We start from the raw sequence: 20138 nt of genomic DNA, 5'->3' as shown, positions 1-20138 counted from the left end.
TGCCTATTTTTGATAAGTACAGTTCTAAGAGTTTTTTCCTTTCATTTCTTCCTTGTTGTACATTTTACCCATAACAACATTATAAAAATAAATAGATCACTATTATGAGAAACATCTGCTTCTACTGCTCTCTGAGTGTTACAGATGTATGAATGGAGGCTACACCCTGTTTGGCTGTGGAACCGTAGAAGACAAAAAAAAAATGAATATATACATAAATAAATAATTAAATAAATAAATGCATACATACACAGATAAATACAGTTCACAGTGCAATTTGTTGAGAATGATTCTCCGGTGAAATTTTGTTTCAGAAGAATCTAAACTAAGATACACATTCGATAATCATGTCATCTAAGGTAGCACACCATGCTGATACAGATGTTAACGTTGTTTGCTAATTTAAGGCACACACTATAGACACTTGACTATCAGCAGAAAAGTATTTTAAATGTCTTTCTCCTGTATAGCAGCTTCACGTAGTTCCCAAGAGCCCATCTTCTGTGTGAAACAGTTCTCGGTTTAACGAAAAAAAAAAAAGACCAAAGAATAGCTAATAAAGCAGCAAGCAGCGAACATTGGGGTCCAAGCATACTGTATTTTTGCGTAGCTCCTTATTTGTCTCTACTATTAGACTTCTCAGTTGAGTTATGTCCACAAACATCTGATGGCTGAACAGCTAAAGGATAGACATCCGTGTGGACCACTTTAGAGATTGCGGTGGGTGAAATTTCTGGATTCTTGGATGAATAAAGTTTTTTTTAAAAAAAGCCTAATATAAATACAGGGTCCCAGGGACCGCACACACACACACACACACACACACACACACAATACGTGCAATTTGTGAACGCCAATTAGCCTAGCCTGCATGTCTTTGTACTATGGGAAGAAAACTGGAGTACCTGGAGGAAACCCACCAAGCATGGTATCTGTGTTCACAGGAATCGAACTCAGACCCTGAAGGTTCAAGGCGACAGGAAAACCTTATCTAATTTCCAAAATTGCTTGATTAACTACAATCTCAATTCTATTTTCACGATACAAATATGTGCTTGGACCCCTAATACAGTTATATAGGCATAGTACACATATTAAACACAGCTTGAATTTGAGAAGAAACTAAATAACATTAAATGATAAAAAAAAAACTCTAAAACCACAATCCCTGAATAGAAAGCAGCTTCATAAATCTAACATACTGTACAGTGTGCTGTATTAAAGCTTTTCTTCTTCTTTTTCTTAGGAGGCTTAACACTTCTTTTTTTTTCTTTTATGTCTAATGTAGTTACACCAGCTGTCCTGAATGCTAACAGGGTGTTTGGCTTTATTAAATAATGCCTACATGCTAGCAAACATCTTGATAGCTGATTTTCACTTGATCATAAAATTCTCTGCATTCAATAGAGTTTTAACACTGCAGTACTGACTTTGAGCAACAAACTAATTTACACATGAAGCATTTAAATTATTGGGTAATAACAAATGGCTGATTAAGCACTGCAACAGTTAGCTACAAGACAAGTGAGATTAGCCTCAGGTTGTAGCACTGTGTGCTGGTATGCTAATGGCTGATTAGCTGGTTTGCTTCTACACTGTACTGTAGCTAGTACTGTAGTGTAAGGTCATGAGGTTTTTCTTGATTCATAATGAAATGCTGTTACTTTACACACCATCCCAAACCACATTTTTTTATTAATAAAAAAAAAACTACATTTCTTATCATTTTTGTGAATATAAACAATGATGCCAAAATAGTTTAGCGCTAAAGCAATAAAATCAGAAGCAAACAAAAAGCCCATAAGAGTACTCGCAACGTGATGATGTTCACACCACCTCCTCCAAGTATATGAGTGGATTCCAGAAAAGATCCGGTGCATGGTCTAGAATGAATCCAAGCCAAAATCTGATCTAAAAACGGACCAAAGTTAGGTCTTCAGCTTCATTCATGATTCCATCTGAAGTGACGGTGATGGTTAAATACTCAAACCTGCATTCTCATGCCGTTAAAACAGTAAACATTAAGTTGAGCTTGGTTTCTCATTTCATGTCAGTTTCCCAAAACTCTGGTCTTTGTGTCTTTGTGTCTTTGTCCTCAACTGCACCATAATACTGTCTCTACATGCGTACGTTTGGACTATGGAACCGTGTGTTTGTGTAATTAAAAGGGATTGAGGTGTATCCCAGTCCCAAGTGGAGAGAACGGGTTCACCTTGGCCCACATCAATGCATCGTTCAGCGAAATGGACGACTTGCCGTCCTCCAGGAAGAACACGGGACCCTGTCAATCACATACAGTACAGTGGCCATGTTAATGCCATGTTAATGACTTACACACAGGTGCGTACTGACATTGGAGTAAAATCAACTGTTATGCTATTATTTATAACCATAAGGTTAATTATTTTCAAATAAAAGAACATCTTGAAACATCTTAAAATGTTTTATTCCTCTTAGCCTTAGCCTCTTAGCTGTTCTCACCTGTTAGTGAAACTGAGAGTTGCAGCTACACTACTGTCAGAGACAATCACTTACTCAGTTATTGTCTATACTGCTTTATCCTGTATACATGGGTTAGGGAGCTTGTAGCCTATCCCAGGAGACTTAGGGCAGAAGGATGGGTACCAATCCATCACGGGGCATACACACAAACATACACTTACACTCTCATTCTCACACTACGGGCAATTTGGGAACGCCAATCAGCCTAATCTGCGCGTCTTTGGACTGTGGGAGAAAACTGGAGTACCCGGAGGAAACCCACCAAGCATGGGGAAAGAACATGCAAACTCCATGCACACAGACCCTGAGGCAGGAATCGGAACTGGACCCTGGAGATGCAAGGCGGTAGTTTCAACCACTAAGTCCGCTGCCTTGGCAGAGACACTGATTTTGAAAATAATAAACACCTTCTGACCCATAGCTCAATGACATTAGGCATTATTTTCATCCAAACACTGGTGTTCTTTCTTCCTCTCCTATTCGTCTCACACTCTGTCCCTTGCTCTCTCTCTCTCTCTCTCTCTCTCTCTCTCTGTCCTTCTCATACTCCTCTCTGTCTCTCCTATTCCTCTCTCTCCTTACTCGAACCTCCCTCTCCTACCCACTTTCTTGCTCAGCTTTGGAAAGAATGCCCCATTTTACAAAAGATTTTACTCCATTTGACGATTTGAGAAAAACAAGACTCATCTGATCATCTTATTCCCCTCAGAAACAAGCATCTCTGCCATTTTTCCTGCTCTGGATCCTCAAGCGCTGGAAAATATTTAGGTTTCCCTGCTTCATGCAGTATGCATTGGACACGGTTTAAAAATTTATGACAGCTTATTTTTATTTTTATTATACTAGAGGGAAAACAGATGTGTGTGTTTGTGTTTATGTGTTTGCTTGCCTGTATCCTGAGGCCAGTAAAACAGGAGATCTGGACGTCTGAGTGGCTGGGCAAGCTGGACCCTGTGACGTAGTCCGGCCCCTGCAGGCCTTTTAGAGGCTCCGCCCTCATTCGGCTCAGAAGGAGTGTGTATTCTGCCCTCTGCGCCTCGGTTGGAGGAGTGTACGACGTCTCCTCCGCACCTCTGGGTGTTAGACATGTTTTTTTAGAAATGTAACTCTTAACCAGTTCAGAAGAGCTTTATTGGCATGAGGTGAGCACATAGGTGAGCCAAAGCAACACCTATGTAGTGTTTTAGTGTATTGCACATTTCTAACGCATATTGAAGTGTGTGTGTCACTGACTTGTTGAGAGAGTGTGTGCAGGCTCTCCAGGCCTCCAGCTCTACTGATAGCTGGTCAATTTGAAGTGGTAAGTCAACTTCTCTCCTCTTTAACAGCTGACTGAGAGAGAAAGAGAGAGAGAGAGAGAGAGAGAGAGAGAGAGAGAGAGAGATGGAAAAACATGAAAGGATCTGATCCATAGAGTGTAGTTGTAGTTGGTCACATGATTTGAGATAAACACACACTCACCTTGTGTACTCGTACAGTGCAGGGACGATGCTGGAGTACTGCCTTCCTATAGCTAATAATGCTCCTATGTAGCCGCAGAGAATGAGCAGCTCATTACGCTCGCTGTAAAAGCACACACACACACACACACATACACAGTGAGTTTCTAATGAGACAACAAGCTGAAGAGACCAGGTTGATGTGATATTAATGGATTTGTTCCCTTTTTTTTGTACTTACTCACTGCACTTGGCCAGAACGAGCCGATCTGTCCGGATGTAGCTCAGCAGGTCGAGGATGGGATAAACCGAGTCCACGGTCCAATCAGGACATCTCAGCTGCTCTGTGAGGAAGGAAGGAAAAAAGGCAGGTGTTTATAAGACATCAGATTTTCTTTTTTTGTATTTGGCTGAATTAAACACACACACACAGACCTTTGATGAATGCAGTGCCGATAGGAAGAGCCTTCTCGGGTTCAGGGCTGAGCAGATGATACTTCACAGCCTGTGAGATTTCTCCCTGACTATGAGCCTCCTCCGCCAGATCCTTACACTCCTCTAAACTCGGCAAACCACACTAAAGAACCACAACACACACACTCTCCTTAGAAAACAATCGCAAGAGATAATAAAAACTAATAGAGAAGAATAAGCACATAAGTTACAGTAACAGAGCAATAAAGAACAGAACATAATAGACGATCAAAGCATCACTGTCAGGGATAACCCCTAGAGGGCGCCTTGCACCCAGAGACTTTTTGTGTTTTGTCTTGTGTTTGTACTTCATGTCCCAGAATGCACCTCGATCAGGTGAGGGAAGCACTTACCTAAACCAAAGTGACTGGATAGTTTGGCTCATTAGTTATAGTTATAAGTTATAGTTATAAGTAGTGTGTTTAGTTAGTCCTTCAGGCACATCAGGTGACAAATACTCCCCTCCCTGGAGATATATCTGTCGTTTAGGCGGCAGTTTCTTATAGGGTTGGCTTGAGAGCTTAATGCCTGATTGGACCTAAGCAGTTGAGGGTGAAGGACTGGTATATACACCGATCAGGCACATTCGTAACATTTACACTGATTATAAAGGCACCAGAAGACCCAGTGCACCAGAGACCACCGTGCACAAGGCCCAGCAGGGAAAGAACCCAAGGCTATCGACCCAGCCTCCAAATTCCCCAAATATTAATCCAATTAAGCACCCATTGGATACAAAGGACAAATAACTCTGTGCTACAAACACCATTAGGGGCAGTGTAACACAGTTAGAGGACAGTGCTATCTGCTCCATTAGCTTGCATGAGCTCACAGACGCCCATGGTTGCCTGTAGAGCCGTGACTGATGAAGGAGCACTAAGTGCCTCACATCACCTCGCTGAGAGATCTCAGCAAATCACTCTCTCCAGGCCCTCTGCTGCGAGAGGCTACAGCATCACCCAGAAATCTCCGGATCATAGAGCAAGCACTTTACCACTGCATCACTCAGGATTTTTATACAATACAAAGTACAGAATAGAATAGAATAGAATAGAATAACACAAAAATTACAATTACATTTAGATGGCAAGATACAGTAATATAACCGGAATGCTAGGATATCAAAAGAGTGGAATAAAATAGAAAACAATGCCATAGAATAAAATGAAATAATATAGAACAGGTTCAAATAGGATATGGTAAAAATTAATTGAATATAATTAGCTAAACAAATAATATAGAAGACAGTGCTACAATTGGGTGCTATAGGAAAAAAAAAAATCATAGACCCGTAGTGATACAACTGAAGCCTATAAGTGCACTCGCTTACTAATTTTCTATACCACTTTATCCTGTACTCAGGGTCGCGGGGACCCTGAGCCCATCCCAGGAAGCTTAGGGCACGAGGCAGGGTACACCCTGGACAGGGTGCCAATCCATCGCAGGGCACACACACATGGGCAATTTGGGAATGTCAATTAACCTTTCCTACATGTCTTCACAATGTGGGAGGAAACCCACCAAGCACGGGGAGAACATGCAAACACCATGCACACAGAGACGGGAATCAAGCCTGGTCGGGAATCGAACCCGGACCCTGGAGGTTTGTGAAATTGTGAAACTCACCTTGTCATGCAGGTCGTTTCGTTCGGCTGAGCTGCCCGGGTAGAACGCACACAGCTTGGCCAAGAGTGTCTCATTATCAGGAATCATCTGTAGCAGCCTGGCAGCCAAGTCCCTGAGGGTGAGAAGCACACACACACACACACACACACACACACACACACACACACACACACACACACACCAAGGTGGTAAATACACATGAAAAACACAGGTAAAACAGGGCGTGTACTATAGATATGTATAAAAATCAGTGAGTGTGAGAGTGTGTGTTTGTGTAACCATCTGGTGTAGTGCTGAGAATTATAGTAACTAAAGCCTTAAAGCCATAGATACTTTCATGGTAGCTGAAACTGATGTAGTGCTTTAATGACTTTTTAAATATGAGTTGCTAATCAATCTTCAACATTTTCCTATTGTTCTTATACATTGTTGTTTCTATAGAAAGAACTTATTTATCCTGACTTTTAGGGTGGACACGCCACATCACATGCTCAATCGTTAATGTGGTCCAGTTTTCCATTTTTTGTCGAGTGGTCCATTTTTTGAATTTTTCTTTATGACAAAGGACTTCTGGTTTACCTGTATCTATGGCAAGCTGCATTATTATGTCTTATTTATTTTAATATAAAGAATAAAAGTGTGAACGTACTGTACAGGGAATGTCAATTATCTATTGAATGTGACTATGACCGGCATTCAAGTCAAACCAGGACTTTTGATCTGCAAAACCTCCCTCATTTGTCTTTTTGTGTTATAGTATAATTTGTCCATACAATCCCCTGCTACACTAATGCACTTATCCCAGCAGTTTTCTCAGTATACAGAGCCATGATTGGACTGCTTGCTTTACATCTGAACGATGTTGTTGTTGGTGCTGATGTTGGTGAATGATTGTGTGTACAGTTGCCACAGACAGATGAGTTTCCTCCGCAAGTTGGTGACAAGATATTTAACAATTTATTTTTTAAAGCTCATGCGTTTCACTCACAGAATGTGCACGAGAATGACTGCAGTCTGTCCACCTCGGCCGGAATTGCCAGGCACAGACATACAGCTTTCTATAAAACGTTTTCACCATTTAAATGTTTTCCTACAGCTAAGAGTCTCATCACTGTGCTCGACGTCTTCTGTAAACCTTCATTCACCATACAGTACATTTTACCACGAGTCCCAGTTTGATGTGTTGTCAGAGAAATAATGTCATAGAGAAAAGTAATAATAGGCATCGTATTCCCAAGAGGTATGATTTTTTTCTCCCTTAGCACCAATACCTCTGGTGTATATTGTTAAACTAATTTGAATTGAAGCTCCAACAATATGCCCTATCACATAACGAACAAAAACGTTTCATAAATTAAAAATCTCCTTATTAAATTGTCAGAGATTAAACTGAACACCAACAAGGGATTATTGTAAATACAGTAACAATGGTGATGATAATGAAGGTGATGATTTTGCATGCAGCAAAATAAAAGAAAATAGAGAACAATTTAAAGAAATATAAAGTAAAAGGTGATACCTGTATCTGACGCATGGAAAGCTAGAGACACATGGGAATGATAAAACAGAGCAGATGAGCCATCACACTATTTACAGCAGATTATACTAAGTGATTCACACACCTTCTGTCTGCGGGAACAACACTAATATTGTTCATAACATGAACTTCAAAGACCCTTTTATAGATTTTTTAAAAATTAATAAACATAATGCATTTATTTAACCTCCTTAATTTAAAGATGTATTTATTTTGTCTTATCAAATTTTACTGAAGCACATTAAACATGAGCATTTTCTTCTTTGAAAGATAACTTTTTAAATGGCTGACTGTTTAAATGACGACAAAAGACTTTTTAACATAACTTCTTATTCAAACATTTGTGAAAGCTGTACTTGGTCACATGAGCTCTTTATAATATTTGAGTTATTATAAGCAATAGATGCAAGAGATGAGATGGACAGTGGCGTCAAACACTTGACAGAGTGACGTAGAGCTTTTTCATTCCCAAATGATCCCATTTGTTTTTGAGGTAGGAAGACGTATCAAAAGTAATGCGGAAGTGGAAAACTTTTTATTAACTGACATGGGTGGTTCAAATTGTACATGGTGGTAGATTAAAAAAAGTTCTCATCTTATCTCATCTCATCTCATCTTATCTTATCTCATCTCATCTCATCTCATCTCATCTCATCAAGCCATGTTTTTGCAACGTCGTTCAACCCAACTTTCAAATCCTTTTTGAAAATTTGTCGCCGTTGATGGTGTCCCACTGCACTACAGCATGTTTACAGAAGATGACTCCATTGACAAGAGGGACGTGCACAGATGGATGAAGATGTTTAACAAAGGAGAAAACAGCACTAAAGACAAAGCACACAGTGGGAGACCATCAACTGTGACGTAGGGGATTTTCAAAGAGCATTCAAAAATTGGGTTCAATGATGGAACCACCTACACTACCAGTCAACAAGTTTGGACACCTTAAGTCCATGGTCTTTCCTTATTTTTATTTCTTTCTACATTGTAAAACAATGCTGCAGGAGTCCAAACTATATAATAATTTCCTTTGAACAGCTGATATTAAGATGTGTCTGCTACTTAAAGCCTATAAAACCTTTATAATGGCTCTAATCTGAGGTGATGTTAATTGTGGATCTCTCCTCTGCAGCAGAGGTAAGTTTTGGTCTTGCTTTCCAGGGATAGTCTTCATGAGAGCCAGTTTCATTATGGTGCTTGATGGGTTTTGCAAAAGAACTTGATAATACTGTTCTTGCAAAACTGTTCCAAAACAGCTGACCTTAATGTCTTAAAATAACTTTAAAGGTACTTAATTACCTAATATCATATGGTTTTTTTATTTCACAGTTTAAAAAATCCAGTATTGTTCTAAAACTTTTGACTTGTACTGACTGGTATGTCAATTAATAAGGAAAAAAAATCCATACTTATGCAAGTATTTTTGGAACAACCATTGTATTATTTGTTAATAATAATAATAATAATAATAATAATAATGATGGTAAGTTATGATTTTGACCACTGTAACCACTATGTAAGTTTTTAAAAAGATAACCACTATTTTAAAAAGACTTCCTTTCTATGCTTAACAAGTCCCTGGATGCCAATTTGAGAATCACTGCTTAAAAAGAATTGTGTAAAATCACATGGAACACGATGTCATGACAAAAAAAAAAAAAAAGCTATTTTAAATTTTTTATTTTTATCACTCAATTCCTCATAATTAAGCTATACATTCTTTACAGTCCCCTAATTAGATCTCTGTGTTAAATAAGTAATGAGAATTCTTACCATGTTGCTGTGGTCATGTATTTCCTGGCCAGGAGTTCCAGGACGTAATGAGTGGCTTCCTGTGCTGATTCTCCAAGGACCGTTCCCACACACACCGCCAGCTCCAGCTCATTGCCTCTGATCAGACTGGCCATAGCCAGCTACATACACACAAACACACACATATGATACGACAATATCCATGTACTGTATGTAGCTGTACAGTCAGAGTCTATAGCTCATCTTTATGCACAGTGGCCGTGTATTCAGAGTTGAGTTTGTCACACCCAGTCATGATACCAAAATGCAGAGGTGGAAAGTAACGAATTATGTTCACGCCCGTTACTGTAATTAAGTAGTTTTTTTTGTGTACTTCTACTTTTTAAAGTAGTTTTTAAAATCTATAATTTTACTTTTACTTAAGTATGTTTTGTCTGAAGTATTTTACTTAGCTAGATTTTAAATTATATTCGCTACTGAGTAAAAAAATAAATGAATGAAAATGAAAAATAATAAAAATAGTGCAATGGGAAAGGGAAAAAAATGTACACTGTAAACCACTGCATTGATTGATTGATGGACGGGGAGAACAAAAGCGAAAAAAGTCTTTTTCTTGGTGTTTTCTGGTGGTTGGAATCCACTATATTGCATTTCCACCACCTTCTAGTCTTGACCTCCTTCATCCTCCTTTCAGGTTAAATCCTCTTTTCTAGTCCCATCACCTTTAAGAAACCCATCAAATACCTTCTTCCTAGTCTATTTTCTAGTCCCCATAATGTTATATTTTTACCCTGACCTAAAATAAATAAGCTCCTGGTAAGCCATGAAATTTCTTATGAGGTCACAATGAGGGGAAAATGTTAAGTTTAATATCCAAGGGTGAAAGTCACTGGTGAAAGAGGGAAAAGGTATAACATGGAGGAAGACAAAACAACAATGGCAACGGAAGTGGGATAATGAACCAAAAGCGAGACATTTGCATTGAATACCGGATAAAGTGGACATGATAAGGAGGGGGGGGGGGGTCAGAAAGAGGATGCCATGAAAGTGAATTGAAGGAAATATACTGTATGCAATGGTGACTAGTTATGGTGGCACAGCTCCAAGAACTGGGGAGAGTAGAAAGCAATGTTAAGAGTCTTATAGAATTGAGAGTCATTGATCAGGGAAGAAAGCATTTAATGTTGTTTTTGAAAAAGACTGAGTTGGAAAGAGAGAGAGAGAGAGAGATCTGTAGGTGGCGGTGTTGCAAGCTACAGACCTCCAACTACATATGCAAAGTGGTACTGAGGACACGCGTCGAGAGGAAAAACGTGTGGAAATACCGGATTAAAGCAGACGAAGAGTCTAAGACACAGAACAAGTCAAGTTTTAAGGAAGGCTTTAAGAGGCCAGAAAGATAAAGGGGAATGAGACTTGGCGGTAATGTAACCAACCTACTGGATTCCAACTGCTGTTAACCAACAAAGAAGTAGAAGAAGAAAAATCGAATTGTCTTGTTTAAGCCTCTTTTGCACTACAAAATTTTTTTTTATCATGCAACCTTAAATCTTACAACTGAAGTACACATACTGTACAGTATATTGTATGATCAGCATGATTAGAATGCAGTGTGTTTCTGAACTTTGAACATGTTTGTCATTTTCCTGAGTAAACACTGATTAATATTATTCTATTTAAATTCAATTTGTATATATATGCAATTAATATTTAAGCTGTGACTGAACCTCTGTGTTATCCACAGCCAGGTGACAGCAGGCTGCCAGGACTGCACAACCTTCCTGAAAATACCACTCAGCGAGTTCTCTGCACACGACATGCAACAGCCTGAAGAGAGGAACAAGAAGCCTTTATTCATCACATATACAGTTATGATACACAGCACAGAGAATATTTGTTTAATCACTAAACTCAAAAGATGATAAGATCTTGATCTACAAAGCAGACCTTTCTTATAAGCATGGATATAATTAACTTACCCAGTGTAGGTCTCAATGTTGTCATTGTCTGTTGACACCAAGTGGTTGATGGAGGTAATTGCAGGGCTGTGAATATTACCTTCACATGCTCCCTAGGCAAAATACGTACACATAGACAATGCTAATAAGTCACCCTAATAAATTGGTTACCTTAGCAAGCATAAAACAGATGTCTCTCAAGGTGAGTACTATGCAAATGATGATAGGTATTAGTCATTCAGCTGGACAGACTCACCTGTGCCACAAGCAGAGCCTCCTTTAACTGTCCTCTAGAGGTGAAGAAACTCACCAGCTTTTTCACATCACCTGTGGCAATGCAGTATGGGATAACGTCATCGTTGCCCTCCTGCATTAGCTGATCTGCTCTCCTACAGCATGCAAAATATTCATGGGAATGAACTTTTAAGCAAAACGAAATGAACCAATATTAGAACAATCTTAGAAAAGACACACAAAGTTTTTGCAGGAGTAATTTCACTAACACTGTTGCCACTAACAGGATCTAAAATATAAGGCTTTGTATGCATTGTATGTGATTGATTTGCCTCAAAGAGGAACAGATTTGTAAATAATAAAAATTACAAAAAGTATCATTGTTTAAGTGTCACGTCTCATACAGTTATAATATCTTTTTCCTGAAATCCTTCTGCTTCACACTTCTGTCCAATAGGTGGCGGTATTGCATCAACCGCTTATGAATTCAAAAGAAGAAAAAGAAGTGTCAATTCTATCTCAAAACCGAGTATTTGTGGAAGATGTAAGCAGTTCGAATTTTCTACAAAAAAATTTGTTATATTTCTGTTTACAGCATTTAACCAACAAAAGATCAATTAAACTGCATAACTGATTAAATAACATGGCTCTAGGTTTGATACTGATTTATTAAATTAGAACGACATGGAAATTTGATCATTTCTAGAAAAATTTACAAATTCCCTCCCAGAAACCAAATTAATCATTGGCCAGTATCATTTTTTTTTTTTGCTGAAATTGTATCTAAGGATTCCTTTTAGATAACACTAACAATTTTGCATTGGTTGCCTTTCGACAAAAATGTGCAGTTGGGTTGAAACTTTTTTCATAATAGCTCAGATCTCTTTAGCACTTGAACATTCTAACGTTTACTTTTTTACGAATCATTTGAGATGTGCTAGGTGTTTTGTAATCATTCTGTAGGTTATTTTCGATAAGATCATCTCTTAAAAATCTAAGTGTGAATGTAAATTCTAAAATTTTGAATTAGCGGTAGTGTATACATAATACCAAATTGTTAAATTTAATAACGTTATAAAATGTAAGGTTTAGTCTAAAATTAAAGATTAATAAATATCCTTTTCGGATAAAAATCTTTTTAAACCAAACATGATTAAATCATATTTCAACATTGTTGCACTAAACATCTGGCTCTTAAAAGGATTCCATTCACAAATCAAAAATTCCTAAACTAGTAAAATTCTATTCTGATGTCTTATACAGTAGTTAATCGCTGATAAACTAATGCCATGGTTCCAAACCTGGGATTCATACCTCCCTCAAGGGGTGCCAAAGATGACAGATTCAAGGATAAAAGATTGGGAACCATGCACTGATCTAATGAACTTCAAGGAACACACCTTTGCATTAGCTTCTTCCAGTACTTCATGGAAACACCTGGAGCCACGGACAATGCCTTCTCCCACTAAACAAACCAAGAAGTGCTAATTAATGAGTTTTAGGTACTTAAGAAAAACTTTGCAAAATATACCAATACAGAATTTACAATTCTCAACTCTAACCATTCAGACTAACTTTGGGGGTCTTAGATGTTTGTTCAAACATAAAAAAAAAGAAAATATAAACTATGCGCTTCACAGGCTTTCATGAGTTGGAGCTGGATATATGAAGGGATTTAGTGAAGAATCTGCAGATGTTTACCTCTCCCAGCTCCACCATGAGCTCACAGTATCTCTGGATCTGTCCCAGTCTCAGATGGATTTCCGCTGCAGCCTTCAGTCTTTCCTCCTTACTGGGCGCTCCAATCCCACCGCCAAACTTCGACATCTTTACTATAGTCAGCTCCTGGGCCTCCGACTGAAAGTAGAATAATAGGAAATATAATGGAATATTTGGGGAGCAATGGGAACCATGTAATCATTAAACAGCCACTTATACAGGCCTTCTGATTTATCGGCCCAATATTTACAGACCTAGTGTATACTTATTAATATGTTACATATTAACTCTTTTATACTATCAGCTTGGTGTATAGTTCTTAGATTATTCAAATGACTGCACTATTGTACAGCATACCATAGGTCTTTTTTATTTTCTTTTGTCATGTGTCTTGTTTTGTATAATTTGTGACTGGCTGCTGTAACATTATGATTTCCTTTTGGGCTAAATGAAGTAGTCCGTTCGTCCGTCCATCCATTCATCCGTCCATCCATCCATCCATCCATCCATTCATCCATCCATCCATCCATCCATTCTATTTCCCTCTTGCTCAATTTCCCATTGCTGTTCCCATATCCTGTTTCAGCTAAAATGTCTCATACATTTATGAATAATATTTTATTTGAACTTTGCCCCAATCAGGATAAACTGAAAAATCAAAATTGGTGTAGAGAACTTCAGTTACAAAGAATAAATCCGAATTCCGAGCATGGGAACAAAGTCTAAAGACTGGCAACGTGTACGGCCAAGTACCCGAACAAACACACTAAGTACTTGAACAAACACACCGTTGGGGGGAAAATCCAAAATAAATAATAAAGGTCTAAGTTTGAAAGTCACAGATATTCCTGAAGCACTGCTGTATGAATAATCCTAGGTGTAATTTTCACAATGATAAATTTTATGATATGGATTCAACACTCATTATTCAGCAGCATGTAAAATAGCACTTGATGCAGCAAACCATAATACTGTATGTTGTGTTTTATTTTTTAATCTTTCACCTTGATAGTTCATTGTGTGCATATTTCATGGAGCTAAAATATACTAAACCCAAACCTTTTAATTAATTATGTTAATTTGGGTAAACTAAGAAATTCTGAAATGCACTGGAACAAGGACGGGACTTTACCCACTTAACACTGAAGGGCTAGGGAATGAACTTTAAACAGCAGATATGTAATGTGGAAGGAGTTGAAGTGTCCATGGGAATATTCTAATGACGATGATGATGGTGATGATGATGATTATCCACAGTGGCTGGTAACTAAGTACATTTACTTCAATACTATTCCTGAGTATGTTTCACATATATGTACTTTACTTGAGTAGTTTCATTAGTGTATACTTTTTTACCTTTACCCCACTACATCCCACAGCAGCAATTACAGTATCTGTACTTTCTACTTCACTAAATTTCTGCATGCTGTTGCATTACATATGAACATTTTTTCCCTATGACTTAAATGCTACAGTGAGCTAATACAAGCTCAGTATTTTTAATATGTATATTTAAAGGTAAGTACTTTTGTAAAAAAGTTTTTTTTTCTTAAAAAGAAATGTAGATGGGGAACTTTTATCTAGAGTATCTCTACTTTTACTGAAGTACAGGATTTGTCTCCTTTGTTCACCATTGTTAATGATGACGATGATGACAATGATGATGACAGCTTTCTTTTATTTAAAATTGGGCAAATGAGAATCAAAAGATATGGTTGTATTATTTGACTACAGACCACTATAGCTAAAATCAGATATGTTGCAAAGCAGACTTTTTAATAGGAATTTACATAATGCTTAAACCACAGGTTACCCAGAGCAAAAAAATGCAAAATAATATATAGTTGCAGGCAACTATGAGTGGGCCCAAGCACCTGGGGGATCGGCTGCCATCATCGTTTGTGTTGGATGTGTGTGTGTGTTTGTGTGTGTGTGGGATGTGTAGTGTGAGTGTGTGTAGGATAAGTAGTGTGTACAGTATGTGTAGGATACGTGTGTGTGTGTGTGTGTGTGTGTGTGTGTGTGTGTGTTTTGTTTTGTTTTCTATTTTTATTAAACAAAAAGATTCAGTACTCTTTAATACCCTTGGATTAGACACGCCTACTTTGATGTCAGGATAATCAGTTTCTATTTCTTGAGAAGCAGGTGACTGCTGTAAGGAATCAGAAAGAGCTTTAAAAATCACTCACTGGTACTGCATTCTGTGTAGGCTTTTCTATTTTTAACAACTTTTATAACTTTTATTACTAAGACTGTAAAATAAAAATGGACATAAAGTTAGATGTATTATTTTTTAATAAATAGAAATGAGCACTGACACAGAGCTGTGGTAAAGAGACATTTAAACAAAAACTCCAGCTCATAAAAAAATTGCTGAAATGATGATCGACTTCCATTTTGTTTGAAAATAGGGTGCACTTACTTTTTCACACCATGATTAGATTTTAAGTACAAAGAATAGAAAATGTCATAATACTGTAATAAACAGAGAATAAAAGATGCCTAACATTAGGATGTTGTTTTTGTTTTGTGACTCTGAGTAACCACACATAAGACACGCCCACACAGGGATCAGGACAGATCGGTTCGGTTTCGGTTTTCCAACAAATGAGTTCACTGTGAGGAGCGAGAGAAAGAGCTGTGGCAGGAGAAGGAGCTTCAAATACGGCGTGGAAACAGTATGTGTGCATAAAAATATCTTTTCACAGTCTGATAATGGTTTAAAGTGGCATGTATTTATAACTTAATAAGGGTAACAGAAATATATCTGAATGTACAAAGCCAGTTTAATCACCTGATCGTATCTGACTGTTTCTGTCTGTCTGCTGTCTTTCTGTGTGATTACCTTTCTATGGTGAAAAATAAGATAAATAATCATTAGTGTAGTGATCAGGTAGTTTAATGTTTTTATATGTTTAATTTATGTAAAAAAAATTTATAGACCCCGTGATAAAGACTGACCATGCCCAGACCGCGGACACTGAATCAACTGTCCCACCTTCAGGAGTCTGGATTCGGGCAGCCACGGCCACATCATGGCCTTAAGCTGCTCTACTGGTTTGCTAACAAATACGTTGAGTTTTATGAGGACAATGAGATGTGCTGGCGTTACCATCCAAACACTACATTTTATGGTTTTCATCCATTTGAGAACAGATACGACGGGAATGTCCAGCTTCTTCCTGATACTGACTTTGATTATTACGAGGTGGGAAATCTGCATAAACCAAATGCACACAGACTTCCCAAATATGTCCGGAAAGATTACACCGGCACCCATGACGACAGTAATACAGATCGCATCATTGTCAGTGTTGATGATGAGTATCTGGACAGAGTGTATATCACAGAGCACCTTGGCGAGTCCGACTACAACCCACAGGGCACCTTCCGCATCAGCAAGGGCCTGATTAAGGAGATCCAGAAATATAGGCTTAAGGATTTCCTGAAGGAAATGGATTTCTGAAGATGCATACATTATGCAATACATTTAAAGTCTATTATACAACAGCACTGTTAATCTCTCAAATCAGAAATCACTGTTTCATTTTACTGTCATTAATTAATTTTCTAACAGCAGATCTGATTGGAGCTCTAGCTTGAACATAAATCACAGATTAATGTGCTCATTGTAACAAGTTTTTATTTCTATAGTAACAGCTGATTCTTAGAGATAAAGTACACACATTAAACCTAACGAGTAACAGATGAAGAAAATATTTTTAAAGAAAAATCCTATTGTCATTTATATAGTGAAGTTTTTTTGTTAACAGAGATTTTATGGAACTTTTATAGAAACATTCTTAAAGATGTTCGACTTTAACTTAAATTCTAAAAAGTTAAAATACCTGTTATTTATTTTTATACTAAAATAGCAATAATAAATGTAATAGCAAATTGCTGTTTAAGAAAAATAAAACACTTTGGGACATGCTTTTATAAAAAAAAAAACACTTCAATAGGTTGGTAAAAGTAACGCCACCTTCATCACATCACCCATCTTTGGATTAGGTTTCTTTTTAACAGAAGTGTTATACAGTATTTTGTGTTTTACTGTAAGTCCAACTTATGAAGGTCTGAGCTATAAGGTGGTTATAAAGCTCACATTTATAGTTCAGTTATCATCTCACAGCCAGTACTGATCAGAAAATTAGTAGGAAACTTGAGTTTTATTGTAAATTATTATGCACAGCTTGAATATCTTTCTAACTCTGTACAAAAATGTGTTTAAAGAATACCTGGAAAACTGCAACTAATATTAGCATGTAACAGATCATGTCAGATTTTCTGTATTTTTTCTTTTTATTATTATTGAAAATATTTCCCTGTCATCATCTGCAGAACACACAATAAACATTCCTGCTTATACAGTTTTCATTTCTTGATGGTGTATTTTGTATTCTTGACATGTTATTTTACAGCAGTTAAAAATATCTCCCAGACACTGTGAACTGACCTGCACCAGGTTAACACTGAAATCTGAGAGCAAAAGACAATCAGCTTCTGAGTGAAAAGTCAGTGTTTCTAAAATATCATGTTGTATTCTTTAGATTAATAGCGTAAAGCTACACCAGACTGAGAACACAGGAAACTACTTGGACAGAAGCTAACTTACATAGTCTCAGACCTGGATCGGTTTATTTTATTTTTTTTCTGAAAAGTGACCATGTGCTCTGAGAACTGATGTAAAAAAGAACAACGACAAAAAAGAATAAAAATTGAATGTAAAGTGTTAAAGTAAATAACTTGGAAAAGTGGTTAAACCGACTTAAAAGGACATGTTTTGGATCCACATTAAGATTGTTTACCTTTAAGATAAATGAATGATCAAATAAATAAATAAATACTGTAAATAAATGAATGAATGAGTGAATGAATGAATAAGACAAAAAATTAGAAGTAGTCAACGCTTTTCAATGAAAAAAATAACTATAATGCCGCCATTTTTATATTATTAATATATAAGGTGGCTGAGGCCGAGGTGGCTCGGAGCCCACGGCAATCGTTCTCGTAAACATCCAGTGAGTGGAACGCCTCATTCTTAAAAACCGACAAATAACTTTGCAGAAAAGATGCATCCGTCTGTGGGAATGTACACACAATTATTCACCAACACCACTTGTACATTACAGGAACTCGGTTGGGATTTATTACCACATCCTTTGTACAGTCCTGACCTCGCTCCAAGACATTTTCACATGTTGTGCAGGATGTGTAGTGTGTGTGTGTAGTGCATGTACAGTATGTGTGTGTGTGTGGGATGTGCTGTCTGTGTGTGTAGTATGTGTTGTGTGTGTGTAATGTGTGCTTGTGTTTAGGATGTGTAGTGTGTGTAGTATGCATGTGTGTAGCATTTGTGTGTATAAGCTATGCAGCAAAATCTCCTGTGAAGGCCCAGAGCCACGTCCCAATGGCATCCTAAATAATCTTTAAAAGAACAAAAGGGCCCTCGCACATTTATGACATCAGCACTATTAACACAGCATTATCAGAGCAATGGCGATGACATTATAGTTATGGTGTCATCGTGCTATGTCTGTTTTTTGGTACGGAAAGATTCAGTACTCTTTAATAACCTTGGATTAGACACGCCAACTTTGATGTCAGGATAATCAGTTTCTATTTCTTGAGAAGTAGGTGACTGCTGTAGGGAACCAGAAAGAGCTTCAAAAATCACCTGGAACTGGTACTGCATTCTGTGTAGGCTTATCTATTTTTAACACCTTTTAATAACTTTTATTACTAAGACTGGTAAATAAAAATGAACAAAAAGTACTGACAGCTGCGGTAAAAAGCCACTTAAACAAAAACTCCAGCTCATAAAAAAATTGCTGAAATGATGATCGACTTCCATTTTGTTTGAAAATAGGGTGCACTTACTTTTTCACACCATGATTAGATTTTAAGGATGAAGGATATAAAATCCCATAATACTGTAATAAACAGAATATTAGATTAGGATGTTGTTTTTGTTTTGTGTCTCTGAGTAACCCCACATAAGACACGCCCACTCAGGGCTCAGGACAGATCAGTTTCGGTTTCCCAATAAATGAGTTGTTCACTGTGAGGAGCGAGAGAAAGAGCTGTGGCAGGAGAAGGAGCTTCAAATACTGCGTGGAAACAGTATGTGTGTTTAAAAAAATCTTTTCACTGTCTGATAAAGTGGAATGTATTTGTTACTTAAAAAGGGTAATAGAATTATATCTGAATACAAGGTCAGTTTAATCACCTGTGTACAGCTTGACCCTTACTCTTCGCCTGTCTGTCTGTCCAAGTGTGTTTATCTATCTATCTATCTATCTATCTATCTATCTATCTATCTATCTATCTATCTATCTGACTGTTTCTGTCTGTCTGCTGTCTTTCGGTGTAATTACCTTTTTAAAAAAACAAGATAGGTAATCATTAGTGTAGTGAGCAATCGGTTTATTTTTTCATGTGTTTGTTTATATTTATACTATTATATTATATATTATTTATATATATTTTATAGACCCCAAGACTGACCATGCCCAGACTGCGGACACTGAATCAACTGTCCCACCTTCAGGAGTCTGGATTCGGGCGGCCGCGGCCACATCATGGCCTTAAGCTGCTCTACTGGTTTGCTAACAAATACGTTGAGTTTGATGAGGACAATGAGATGTGCTGGCGTTACCATCCAAAGAAACGATTTTATGGTTTTCATCCATTTGAGAACAGATACGACGGGAATGTCCAGCTTCTTCCTGATACCCAGTTTCATTATTACGAGGTGGGAAATTTGCATAAACCAAATGCACACAGACTTCCCAAATATGTCCGGAAAGATTACACCGGCACCCATGACGACAGTAATACAGATCGCATCATTGTCAGTGTTGATGATGAGTACTTGGACAGAGTGTATATCACAGA

At 37.6% G+C, this 20138-nt stretch overlaps 1 protein-coding gene across 2 annotated transcripts in view; it reads right to left on the bottom strand.

The window, feature by feature from the left end:
- Window positions 1–1173: 1173 nt before the first annotated feature.
- wdr17 (WD repeat domain 17) overlaps window positions 1174–20138 on the bottom strand; it is a 142264-nt gene continuing 123299 nt past the window's right edge. Inside the window, exons 16-29 of one of the 2 annotated variants that reach the window (XM_053502822.1) lie at window positions 13224–13379; window positions 12923–12987; window positions 11545–11677; window positions 11310–11401; window positions 11058–11157; window positions 9352–9491; window positions 7561–7581; window positions 6042–6153; window positions 4377–4518; window positions 4183–4285; window positions 3964–4065; window positions 3736–3834; window positions 3392–3575; window positions 1174–2281 (exon numbers count right to left, since the gene is read on the bottom strand). In XM_053502822.1, the coding sequence (XP_053358797.1) occupies window positions 2162–2281; window positions 3392–3575; window positions 3736–3834; window positions 3964–4065; window positions 4183–4285; window positions 4377–4518; window positions 6042–6153; window positions 7561–7581; window positions 9352–9491; window positions 11058–11157; window positions 11310–11401; window positions 11545–11677; window positions 12923–12987; window positions 13224–13379 (1569 nt within the window). In that variant the 3' untranslated portion in view covers window positions 1174–2161. The remainder of the gene's footprint in view (window positions 2282–3391; window positions 3576–3735; window positions 3835–3963; window positions 4066–4182; window positions 4286–4376; window positions 4519–6041; window positions 6154–7560; window positions 7582–9351; window positions 9492–11057; window positions 11158–11309; window positions 11402–11544; window positions 11678–12922; window positions 12988–13223; window positions 13380–20138) is intronic. The other variant, XM_053502823.1, reaches the window with a different exon arrangement.

This window comes from Clarias gariepinus, chromosome 8, assembly GCF_024256425.1.
Source record: "Clarias gariepinus isolate MV-2021 ecotype Netherlands chromosome 8, CGAR_prim_01v2, whole genome shotgun sequence".
Lineage (NCBI taxonomy): Eukaryota > Metazoa > Chordata > Actinopteri > Siluriformes > Clariidae > Clarias > Clarias gariepinus.
The sequence above is the reverse complement of the archived record's forward strand: the minus strand, read 5'-3'. Positions and strand labels throughout refer to the sequence as shown.